This window comes from Haliotis asinina, chromosome 2, assembly GCF_037392515.1.
Source record: "Haliotis asinina isolate JCU_RB_2024 chromosome 2, JCU_Hal_asi_v2, whole genome shotgun sequence".
NCBI classification, from domain to species: Eukaryota; Metazoa; Mollusca; class Gastropoda; order Lepetellida; family Haliotidae; genus Haliotis; species Haliotis asinina.
The window spans coordinates 35,069,873-35,083,478 of record NC_090281.1 but is presented as its reverse complement, the minus strand read 5'-3'; the positions used below and the strand labels follow the sequence as shown (position 1 = coordinate 35,083,478).

Here is a 13,606-nt window from a genome sequence, read left to right as displayed (position 1 = left end):
GGGCCTGATTTTGGTGTGTAACGTACCTTCATAAATGTAATTATCACTATCATGTGAGAAATGTAAAGGTCATTTCCAGAGATCATGTTAAATAATTGCAATCCATTTGTCACTGACTTCTTCACTGCAGTTATGTTGTATGATAAATGTCATAGAACTGAGGTCAAGGTCATTATCCTCCAAGGTATTGGTCACACAAACACATCGTTCATCAGACAGGGAGTGAAAGCTTCTCACTGAAACAACTCTGACGACAAGATGACAGGAACGCACAAGGCAATGACTTCACAGCAGGAATTGATGATGTCAGGACATCTGATGACACCAAGTGTCAGGAAATGACATAACATCCCAATTTTCATCAGTGAAGTAAAGGTTGGAGTGGAGTGCGGTGTGCAGATACCCACAAAACACAGGACCCCATTCACAAGGATATTGGGTGCAATGCTCATCAATGCCCCGTAGCCTCTTGTGGAGGGTTTAAAGCAGCATGTATTTTGTCCCAATCTGCCACCTTGTACCTCTGATTAGTACAAGTCATTGTTAGTACTTCCTGGCTTTGTATAGACTACATTCCTCCATCACACATGATATCCATGAAGATCCTGGCAACAACTGATCTTCAGCCACACAACCTTGTCGTAATGAACATGATTTGGCCATCAAACTTGCTGAAGAGGTTCACAAATGGCATCATGTTCCAACTGTGTGAATCAAAGTTTATGATGTGAATTTGATTTGGATTATTTACAGATCAGTGTCACTTTGTGGGTACACTGATGAATGCAGCATTAACTAGCAAACAAACCATGAGGACATGGGACTGAATTTTTCTTCAGCAACCCATGCTTATCGTAAGAAGTGATTAACAGGATCAGGTGGTCAGGCTCTCTTACATAGTTGAAACAAGTCACTGATTCCCAATTGCACAGACTGCTATTGATCACTGGACTGTCCGGTCCAGACCTAATTATTTACAAACTGCCACCATTCAGCTGAAATATTTGTGAGAGTGGCATAAAACAAGCCAAAGCAAAATAACAAACAAAAATATCTCCATGAACACATCTGGACAAAATGCAGCATAGTTGTGATATATGTATTTCTTAAACTATGACATGAGTCTTTTAACTCTTAATATTCCAATGGACTGCACTTAGTGCATGAAATGTCTGTGAGTAATTCATCTGCCCAATACTGAACATAAAGTGGCTGAGAAGAACCAGATTCCAGTGAGTGCCAAACTCTTGAAATCAATGTGGGAGAAATTCTGCCACAACTCAGCAGATGCTGTATGAGAAATATTGCCAATTGTGGGATCCTATCAAAATGTTCATTGCCAAGAGCATCTACTGGTTACTTTGCTTGTTCCCAAATCAACACATGTGGGTTAGAATTTATCTTCAGTAACCCATGCTTGTTGTAAGAGGCAACTGATGGGATCAGGTGCTCAGCCTCTCTGGTTTGGTTGACATGTCATCAGTTCAGAGGTTGATGCTCATGTTGTTGATCACTGTACTGTCTGGTCCAGACTCAGTTATTACAGACCGTTGGAGCTGGAATATTGCTGGAATACAGCGTAAAATATTGGAATATTGCTGAGAGTGGCCTAAAACTAAACTCACTCACTCTTTCTCAAACCACATCATCATTCCTGGGTGTTTCAGTAAGCAACACCATAACAGATGTCATCACAGGTGATGGAGGAAGGTAATGTAGTCTAAACCCATGAAGTACCAACGCTGGGTACAGCATCCCACTTCACAACCATTTGAGACACATGGCTTTGTTTAGTTCCGTCATCTCGTCGTCTTCCTGGCGTCAGCTGAGGTTGTGCCACCTAGCCACAGCACTCTTGGCACTGATCAGGTCCTTCCAGTGAGCCATCTCGTCTCCTTCAGAGGTAGGACCCAGCTGAGTCTTACCCAGCAGTTCATCGTTACCAATCTTATTGTCATGGTATACTGCAAGCTCCAAGCATATATTGTTGAGGAACTCCTTGCCAAGGTTAAACACCAGTGCTTCGTTCCAGACAGGATTTGTTGTGTTGTGTTTTGTTGAGGTCTTCTTCTTCTTCAGCTTCTTCCCAGAAAAGGATAATGTTGCTTTTACGTAAGGATCTGCAAGAGAACACGCAGTGCATGAAAATAGGGTTATTGAAGAGTAAAGTACTTGATATTTTTTTGTATAGGACTTTTTGATTAAATCATATCTGCTGAACTTACTGGTCACAAAACATTCATTGTACTACAAATGTCATATATATGTATGTCTATGTTTAAATATAGGTTTTGGGTTGGTCTGCTTTGTTATTTATGCCACATTTAGCAATATTCAAACTATAAGGCGGCAGTCTGTATATCATCAAGTCTGGACCATACAATCCAGTGATCAACTGCATGAGCACCAATCTATGCACTTGGGATACGATGACGTGTCAATGGTACCAAGTCAGTGAACCTGACCAACCAATCCTGTTAGTCGTCTCTTGTGACAAGCATGGGTTGCTGAAGACCAATTGTGAAGTATGATAGCTTTGTGAAACATGTCTCTGAGTTGCTATTGAAAGGAGAACTAAAGTCATTCATGGACTTCTGTAATACTGCTAAATGTTTTAACTATTCAGCACTTGTAAATGACATGCTCTTTCATGTTTGTGCATCTAAATTTATGACCACCTGCCTTTAATACTGTGTATGTTTATCAATTGCCAGCACTTTCATCTAATTTTATTGCCAACCTCATAAAAAAACACCTTTTGTTTAATTCCAGCAACGCCGAGTCAAACCTTAACTGTACCGCCTCGTCCTATAAAACGTTCATCTTCTAATCAGATGCTGCCACAAGTTCATAGAACATCAGAAATTATAATAAGAATTACACTAAATGAGACTCGAACACATTTTTCCGATAATTAAATTAAGTTGATTTGGGGTTTTTTTCCTGACCGCCTGACCCATGATATAAGGATTTTGTGGCTACATGAAACGCATAAAAGGAGGATGCCATAAATACTATAATTCTGTTTATCAGTTGTCACCGCTTTCTGTAAATACATTCATTCATTTTCATTCATTCATTCATTTTTGTTTCTTTATTTACTCCACCCGCCCACCAACTCTCTCACTCACAATTACTACAAATTTACTAACAGAACAAATACATATTACATCTTATGTTTGCATTTCCAAAGTGGACCTGAGCACTTTGAAAATCATGAGCACACAACAATGCAGCCATAAGCTAAAAGGTGAAGCACAGTCCTTTGAAATTTGAGATAGCCTCACTGTGGATTTCACACCTCTAATTTCAATTCAGTGCCAAGCTGCAAGCATTTGAACAAGATAGCAAATTTATAAACAGGAGGCAAATAAGACAACATCCAACCAAAGTAGATTTACTTCCATTCTACCATGACAAAATAAAATGGGAACTCTTGTTCTTCACTTTGATATGCTGTTAGGAAAGATATTTTGGGAAGCAGTCCAAAGCTTTTAGTGGGTTGTCAATTATGGAACACTGATAAAAACCTCTGGTAGCATTTCGGTGCCATATATGCAGACATTTTTTTCAATGTCTCTATGAATATCTTGTATATATGACTTGCACTGAGTGTCTGTAGCATAGAGTTGGGTTTTACACTACTTTTGGTCATGTTCCAGTAATATCACCGCGAGGACACCAGAAGTGGGCTGCACACATTGTGCCCATATGGGTAATCGAACCCTGGTACTGGTTGTGACAATCATCTTGGTAACAAAGTGAACTGAGTGTCATTGAGCCTCACCCATGGCAGGACATATGACACATATTTTTTCAAGAGCATTTCTTCTTTCCTGCCAATATAAAACTTCTCTTTTGAAAATATGTTTTTCTTTCTCAATATCCATTGTCCCTTGGATGAAACTGAACACATTTCCCTGCTTCAATTTTTACTTAAGGCAGTGGGGTAGCCTAACGGTTAAAGTGTTCACTCGTCATGCCGAAGACCTGGGTTTAGTTCCCCATGTGAGTACAATGCGTGAAGCTCATTTCTGGTGTTCCCTGCTGTGTTTTTGCTGAATATTGCTAAAAGTGGTATAAAATCAAACTCACTCACTTATACTTTATTTACCCATCAGACAGACAACTGTGAACAGCTGGGTACAAATGTCTTGCGCCTCGGCATGAAAATTGTTGGAAACTGCTGGAGTTGCAAAATATCAGTGGAAAGCTACTGAATTATTGATGAAATATATGAATGTAATACCGCTGGAGTGTTTCTTGTATGTATGTTGCTTGAATGTTGGGGTAATATTACTAGAATATTTCAAGAATTTATTGATGTAATGCAGGAATTCTGTTGAAATACTAAAGGAATATTGAAGACATATTTCTAGAATATTCTGGAATTCTGTTGAAATTTTATCTATTTCCAATATATGCTTCAATAACAGTTCAATATCTGGGGAATAGTGCTGGAATATTCCAAGAATTTATTGGCATGCTACCAAAACGATGCTGACATACTGTGGGAATATTCATGGAATGTTCACAAAATAAACTGGAATAATAGTTCATTATTGTGGGAAAATTGCAGGGAAATTCCTAAATGTTATTCAAATACTGCATAAACATGACTAAAATATGCAGGAATTGTTGCAATATTTCCATGATATGGCTGCGATAATTTCAGGTTGCAAGAATGTTGTAAAGACCAAATGTGCCCAATTCCATTGTGAGAAAATACAATGGTTGAGCCACTTGCCTTTGTCTGCAAGCCTCATTAAATACCCTCCTTAATTTCGCTTCATTTTAGAATCCTGTGTGCGTCTTCAATAACATTTGTAATTTTCAAGCTGTTTCAGGTGATTGCAGAAGATGACACTGTTCACTATCCACATGAGAAACGTTATTATTCCCAGCTGAAGGGTGCCCTTGCTGACATTTCCTGGCTCATAAAAGCCCCCCAAAATAGATTATTGATGAGCGAAAGAGACATGTCAATTTTGACGAGCCATCAGGCAAAGCCATTAATTCATTAGATTTTCCAGCCTAGCAACGTGTTGAAATACAGGACCTGGTTTTGTTCATAGTCCTGAACTGAACACTTCCAGTCTTCACAATATGATATATGATAATATGTAGTGCTTACTATCATTGTCATGGCCTGAAACCATCTCATGTTTGAGACGCTTCTGCAATAATTTCTTCACCATTTTGTAGATATTAAACAAATGTGGAATACAATTAGGAGAACAATTCTATTTCCTTCCAGGAATTAATTTAAGTTGACAAGAACTTTGATGACTTTTGCTTGTGATTCATTCTTGTTACATTTCGTTTGTACTTCAATGACCGCTAATTGTTTTAGATCACATGAAAAAATACAACACAAAGATTTTTTTTCCATTCTGATAACAGGCCCTTGATGAAATTCCTGAATTGAAATGATCAAGCTTAATATGAATCAAAATTAAGTTTCACCCACCCTGTTAGTCACTCTAAAATAAAATTTCAGGTAATTATTTATTTATTTGAAGACCAAAGTGGGCTTTATCGCATTAAAGTACAGAACATGTCCTTGAAAGTATTAGTGTTGAGTACATCATTATTGGCAAATGGGGACATAATCCCAGATTTGCATCTTACTGATCATTTGCTGCACCAGTGAATTGGAAACTAGCATCTGAGTGGGTTTGATTAAAAGGCACTCAGCCTTTTTGTTGCAACTAAAGGATGAAAGGTAGTGTCTGTTGGAGACCCGTTTAGAAGTTTTCACGTAAGTGGACTTGTAATATCTAGTCCGAATGTAATAGTTACAAAGTCAATATTGCTTTCAATGAATGTAATAACTGGCTGATGTTGATTGAGAGATGATTACATGTGGGAATTGCGCTTGGAAATTATGCAAACATCCGTCAATATCTTCCATTTTGTCCAATTTATAAGGCAGTTTTAGAGTCAATGCGCAATGGAGGTTTAATTTGAAGAAGATGATTTTTCGTAGTCAAACATGGCCTTGCTGTAGTCACCTTGTTGTGAAAGTCCCCTGATAGCAGATCACAGATGCAGTCTGTTTGTCATCAATTCCTACACAAGCGCTACAAATGAGTTCCACGGCTCAGTGTCGATAGATTGGTTTCCTGCTCTAGAAAGTTCCAATGCAAACAAATTACGAACAGTTAGAATGTACCAATCAGCTCCAGCTTCATCTTCAGTGTATTGGGAGTGAAACAGAATCATTTCATGCCCCACAAGCTTTCTTATTTAGCAGACACTGTTTTGGAAAACCCTACTTTGAGGAACAGGGCCCTCGCCCATGACAGACTAACAACAGATATTCGACAAATGTTATTTCTATAACTTCTTCTGAATATTTTGTCCTTGGTCCATTTTGTAAACCCTGTGATGAAAGAGTCATGATCAAACATGCTGAGATAACTTTAATGTCTTGATATTCTATTACAAAGGACATATTTCAGGTTGAAAACAGTGAAGGAACATTTTGATATGATGCTAGTTGTTATTTAAGTATTGATTTTTTAGAAAGAAATTGAATTACATGAAAGTTTGAAGAATATATTTGGTAAACAGTTACTAACACAATCATCAATGGATGAAGTGATGGCTTAAATCCAGCTAGGGTCCATGCAGTAAGTGAACATTCAGTAAGTCCACATGATTTCTAGTTTTGTGGTCTACCATCAGTAATTCAGCTGAGATCCACAGCATGTTTCATGTTGTATTGTCTTTAGTTTCAGATTTACTTGCTAGTTTTACATTTATATCTAATTGTCTCTGTGGTGTAATAGTCTGCCCTGAGAGTGGATGGTTGAAGGTTTGGTCCCTGATCACGTCATTCCGAAAAACGTTAAAATAGGTACTGTTTGGTCACTGCCTGGCGCTCGGCATTAATGGCTACAACAAGGACTGGTTGGCATAGAGTTAGTATAATGTGTCTGAGTGGGGTATTCTGTTTTAACCGCAGCACGGTTTCTAGCAGTATAAAACCAGCTGAAGTCTAGGTTTGTACACGCTGCCACACACATCAGCAACAGTTGGACTGAGCACCCATTTCAGTACCAAGACCTGTTATGATCATGTGAAAAATAGATTAAACAATGTAAATGTTATTCTTTCATGATTAAAAGGTTATATTGTCCTTGAATTTAGACATTATTTACAGCCACCTGTTTTCAATATAAAACACGAGTAAGATACTGAAATACTCGAAATTTTAGCCCCTGAGTTGAACAGTATATTGCCATTTCTAACAAATCTGATGTCACTACTGGTAATTAACAGATGGGGGTAGCTGGGTAGGGTAGGGTAACAGGGGGTGGGGTACCTGAGTAGAAAAATTGTTTCTATTCCTGCCCTAGTGTACAGTACAAAATCCTGTGCACTTAAAAGAACCCACAAATCTATTGGTATATGACCAGATGGTGGCCATACATGCAGACAGACACCTAGTTGTGGCTACAGTAACATGCAGTAAACCTGGACTAAGTACTGTGAATATGTGTCCCAGTCTTTCAAGCCGTAAATGGGTACCTTGTAAGGGTTGGAAAGCCACATGAACTCTGTGCATCTAGTGGCTGCAAAGCGGTTGAGAATGATAAATATGGCATGCTGTTGAGATTGACATCCAGTGGTCGAGGAAAATACAAAGCACCTTTGAGCTGGAGGGATATGATAGTATAATGATTATAACATATGGCTGAAATACTGCAAGTGTGAGTCAAAAACTCACCCATTGTCCATGTAAAGATCGCCTGATGTTAAAGTCTATCACTGCACAAATCTCTAGTAGATTGCCATAACAGAGTGTTCGTTTACTCATCACCATCTGCAGTAAACTGTAAATCCTGTGGGAAATTGATTCAGTTGCAAGGGATTGGCTATAGACTGACTCCCAAACACAATGAATGAAAAACTTCGCCTTGCAGAAAGGCTAGTCATAAATATAAACAACAAATCAAGACCAATATATTATCTGCATTGCACATTTGTGATTTTTACCCCAAACAATGCATGTTCCAAGGGGTATTAAGATAAACTCATCCGTATGTGCACATTTGTTTTTTCTGGAGCAGAACTTTAAAAGCGTTCACTATTTCTTCACAAAATATGCCAGATACACAGCATGTCTTTTGGTAGTTTGGATTTCTGAATCAAATATTGTTTGCATTTCCATGGCAACAAGTTTGCCTTCAACTGAATTTGGTGGTAGTGCTCCTTTCTCGAGCAGAAGTTCAAAACCTTTTAATACTCTACTTAGACTTTGGACATGCCAAAACATTTGACATGGTCATAACTAGAAGACATATTCAGGAACAGCATTTTGTCATTGTGGGGGATATTGATGACTTTGTCTTTTTGTTTCAATTTAAGTTACTGCTGAACTTGAAGAATCTTTTTCTGTCCATCTGGCCATAGTTTCTATGCGTATCATGCAATATTTTGCATCTGTTGAAACCTTATACTCCTTTATTTTCTGCAAATCACTTCTGCCATTTGTGGCAACTTTGTATGTTGAAAAGTTGTAGGTGAAAAGAGAAATGGTCAAACATATGAATTTCAAAGATATTGAAATTTTACAGTTCAAGGAAGCCCAAACAATCGTTTCTTTACGTCATTATTTTTTGAGTCAAAACTTTTGCAAAAACATAAAAAAAACCATGATTCCAGCCTGATTTATCAACTTTACAAACTGATACGAAATCTGCATTATCAGCAGATTATGTCATAATGCCATCATTAACAGCCAAATGTATGTCTTACTTTTTCTTTGATGTGTAGAATGAGCAGGATACATTGGACAGCCTGTTCGAAAATTACCGATAGAACTCATTTTCTTCAAACAGTAATTTTCTCTGAACATCATCCACAAACAGTAATTTTATTATTTTCAAGAAAGGCGAATAATTCATGGCGTTATAAACTGCACTCATTTACCAAATAAACATCTTAATATTGCAATTTCCCCCAGAATAATATACTGGCTGACTTTATGTGCTCTCCTTATGAGATAATCAAGAATACATCACGATTGTATTACCCCCAAGTGGAATGTAGAATATTATGAACCGTTTTTATGAAGAATCTTCAAAGTGGCTTTAGTCTCTCCTGATAATAGGATAATGTCAAAGAAAAATACTGACCATGATTTTACGACAAGTTTGACAAGCTAGGCAACAAATTACTCTGTTGCAGAGCTGCGACTTGCGGGTTTACATTCCCCTGAGATGTAGACGGTGTGCTTCCTTACTAATATAGGTACGTGGAAGAACATTATGCAAGGAGGTCACTTATATGAAAATGATTTAATATATTTGTGTGACTTTGAAACTGAAGAGATACAGCAAACAAATATGTTGCGATGTGGCAACAGGGACGAATATGCTGATGGCTACTTTTCACTTAAAATTAACCTTCACTGAAAATATGGGTGAAATTTAGCAATCTCTACAGGGTGATATTGTGATATGAAAATGCATACTTGGCATCAGACATCCCTGTGACGTCATCGGTAATGATGACATCACAATCAAATGACATCACAATGGTTTCTCGGCTTCTTTTCATTAAAAAAAACAAACAACCTCCACTGAAGATATGGGTGAAATTTAGCAAACTCTGTGAAATTTAGCAAACTCTGTGAAATTTAGCAAACTCTGTGAGAGGATATTACTACAGTGAAAATGCATCTCAATGCTTAGCATCACTGTGATGTCATTGGTGACCACTAATAACATCACAATTAAATGACATCACTAATCTCTCTGCTTCTGAAGTTGGTTAGTTGTACTGTTAAGACATTGCTAATTACTGTTAACTAGCTAAAAAGGTTGGAAGAATGATCCTGGACAATAAATAGAATCTCACCCCTGTGATAGAAAACATATCAGCACTTGTCAACAAAAGTTTGAAACTCCATGGCAAGAGATAGAGCTTCTAAATTTTACAAACTCTTTATTGTTATGTTACATATCAAAAGACATGAGGGTGAAAATGTTTATCATCCAGAGGAGATATCGATTGGGTGAGATATAGAGTTTGTTACATGAGTATGCATGTCCTCAACATTTATGAAACAAGCATTAAAGTTTGTATTGCCCGAATGAATGCGCAATGTTGAAATGTTTCATGACATCACAGATGATGAACTACAGAAACAACAGTTGCTAGGGAAAAGTGGTATGTGCACATATATGTGACACTGGTTATGTTTCACAATATGGGTAATAAAAGCATCTTTTCCTCAGACACATCACTGTCGTGAGAGTGACACAACTGTGATGTCATCCGTAATCATGATGTCACAATCAAATGACATCACTGTGCTCTGTGCTACTGAAGCTGGTTAGCTCTATATTTCTAGGCATGAAACTGATTAAAACTGTTTACAAGCAGAACAAGGTAGCTCACCAAGTGTCTTCGAATTCCTAACTGAAATATACCAAGAATTGTTGTTAAAAATAAAAACACTATAAAGTTTAGAAATAAACACAAAGTGACATTCTCCATCAGTCTGTGTATTTTCACAACACACTCAGCCATATCACAGCTATATGGTTGCAGTCTGTAAATAATTGAACCTAGACCAGACAATCCAGTGATCAACAATATGAGCATCAACCTGCATAACTAGGAACTGATGGCATGTCAACCAAGTCGGTGAGTCTCACCACCCGATCCTGTTAGTGGCCACTATAGACAAGCTCAAATGTACTTCGAATACATCTCAAATATAGTCTGAACGTCCCGAATGCCAGTATGGCATTAATGCAAAGCTTTGTAATGTTTTACTTGATTCCTGTGAAGAAGCCTTAAAGCTTAGTCATATAGATATATATGTTTGGCAGTAACAACTAATTCCTTTTATGTTGAAAAGGTGACCCAGTGCAATGGGAGATTATGAAAAAGGGAAATCTAGACTTGCTTCATTTAAAGCTTTAGCATTGCTGGTACTGCCAGACAAACAACATCGTGTACTGATTCCATAGGAATCAAACTTTGGTCTTCTGGTGCTAAATGTTCTGTAAAAACTTTCAGACTTTTTGTCACGGCATCATTTGGGGCCAAGTTACCATTGCAGAAGCACCTTGGCGGAAGGAAAAGCACTGTGGCCCCTAGCTGTGAGTGAGTTTAGTTTTACACCCCTTTTAGCAATATTCCAGCAATATCACAGCAGGCACACCAGAAATGGACTTCACACATTTTACCCATGTGTGGAATTGAACCCATGTCTTCAGTTTGATGACAAACACTTTAACCACTGGGTTATGAATACCCTATGGAACCCTCAGTCCCGTGAGATGGACATGAATCATGAATTATTTTAATGCACTTTTGTAAATTCTGTGTCCAAGGTCAAGAAATATGTAGATATTTGAATGTGAAATATCCTATTTATGAGCAAACATCCAGATTGATGTGTACAACAAAGGAATGATCAAAGGGATATTTGAAAGAAGTGTCCCCAAGGCAAAACCTTCATTTTTTGCACAAGACATTGATCTTGACAAGGTTGTTCCAAATCTAAATATCCTGACATTGATAATCAAATATTTATCATTACTCATATTATCTGTCAATTTGCGACAATATAGTGTCTAGAAATATTTCAAGATGTGGCTATAAATGTACATGTATTGAGCATGAAACTGACACCATCTGTAACATAATGATGTTAGAAGTTTAATGTGTATTTTATTGTAAAGACTGCTGAGACACACTAGGAGTACATTTGTCCTACAAATATTTCAGCAATATAGGCTGAGAAAAACAGAAATTGATTTCACAACTTGCACACATGGGGAAATGAACCCAAGTTGCTCGTGTGAAAAGTGGACATGTTATTCACTAGTCTATCCAATGGTTCTCATATGCAATATCTGTGATTAAAAAATTTAAAAATTTCAATCTACAAAATATTTTCAGTACTACAAGGCTGTTTTATGCATTTAAAAAGGCACTGAATTTCTATGATAAAAATAGCTTAAAACCATATGTGACATTGACTGAATTCTAATTTGAAACAATTTGAAAATTTCTTATTAGCAACAAAACAGACAGTTAAATTGGAGTCATATATTACAGGACCTAACTATAATGTACTGAGATCAGACTCCAACTTATTGAAACAATCTTAAGTCCATGTTTTGACTCAAGTTAAAGCTTTTACTCAAATCTAGGAAAATGCAGGAAAATAATTTTCCCAGAATGAAACGAAATTTCACTTTTTTCTATACAGTCTCACAAGTCTGTACTCACATAAAAACAAATTTAATAACTGTAATAGTTTTGTTTAAATAAAAATGAAACAATTACACTTTTTCTTAATGTGACATGTATTCTTCAATAACACCATATTATCGTTTCAATGTAATGTCATGCTGTCAATTTCACAGTGTATATATCCACCACCCATCATCCAGGGTCTGATACACACGCTGACAACAGGCTATCACTTGCAACTGACACATCAGATGAAACACAATGAAACTGACCTTCACATTTATGCTAATATATATTTCATGAATTATTGAAGAACACATTTACAAAAAGTTCAAAGGAATTCAGCTTTTAACAAAAGATGTCACTGTGATGATGTTAAGAAAATCTGTCATCAGTGGGTGAAAAGAGTTAATCTTCATGAGTATGCATGGTTTTACCCAAGATGCAGTGCAAGAATCATGATAAAACCAATGTCTTTTGCAAAAATTTGAAACACTCTTTTTTTGAATGGAAGTTTGAAACAAAGAAATCACTCAAAAATGATGTAGTTATTATTCCTTATAGAACAAATGAAGTGAGACCATACCCCTTAATAGTTACGTGTGTTAGTTTCAGTATTATGGTCAAGGAATATTTCTTAAGTTTAAACTCTTATTTAATTTTATGTAGTATTTGGATACATATATATCATTTTGTTTCCACACTCTTTCTATCACAACCGAATAACCTCAAAACCTCATGATCACATGTAAAAACTAATGTTTTATGGAAATAATATCTGAAAAGATATCACATTTATCTTTTGTCCGTAAGTTTCTCACTGTTGATATTATCATGGCATGACATTTTAAGTTCATTACAATAATGTGATAGAAACTGCTTTTGCTTGATCTTTTTAAAAAACCTTAAATAGATGAGACTTTTGCTGAAAAGTTTATCGGATCAGAGGTACTTATTTGAGTCCTAAGTGTAGTTTGGTAATCTCAAGTTTGATGCATCAAGGACAAAACTGAGTCATGTGCCAGATTTAAAGATATTGTAGTAAATATATCTTGTAGGGGTGACTACTGAGGAGGAAAACAACTATTGTCACAATGATAGCCTAATGCGGCACACTATTGTGAAGATGATAGTCTAGTACGACCATCTATTGAAATAGTTTTTTGTCTCCTTGATTTTTCTGCTTTGAAGTCATTTCTCAAATGAATGTATAGTTTATATAAAATAAAAGCAAGCTGAAGTAGTTTCAGCCTCTTTTAATAACTGACAAGAATCTTATTGTTATTCACAATTTCAAACTTCGAATCTCTTACCTAATGTTTGCCACCATGTTTGTAACAAGGGCAGATAACTCTAAATCAAAGAGACCAAATCATACTTT

The 13,606-nt window shown here is 36.7% G+C and overlaps 1 protein-coding gene across 1 annotated transcript in view; it reads right to left on the bottom strand.

Moving 5' to 3' along the window:
- Window positions 1-1,144: 1,144 nt before the first annotated feature.
- Window positions 1,145-13,606, bottom strand: part of LOC137272502 (synaptotagmin-1-like) — a 60,647-nt gene continuing 48,185 nt past the window's right edge. The window contains exon 5 of the mRNA XM_067804887.1: window positions 1,145-2,120. Within this exon, the coding sequence (XP_067660988.1) occupies window positions 1,822-2,120 (299 nt within the window). The 3' untranslated portion in view covers window positions 1,145-1,821. The remainder of the gene's footprint in view (window positions 2,121-13,606) is intronic.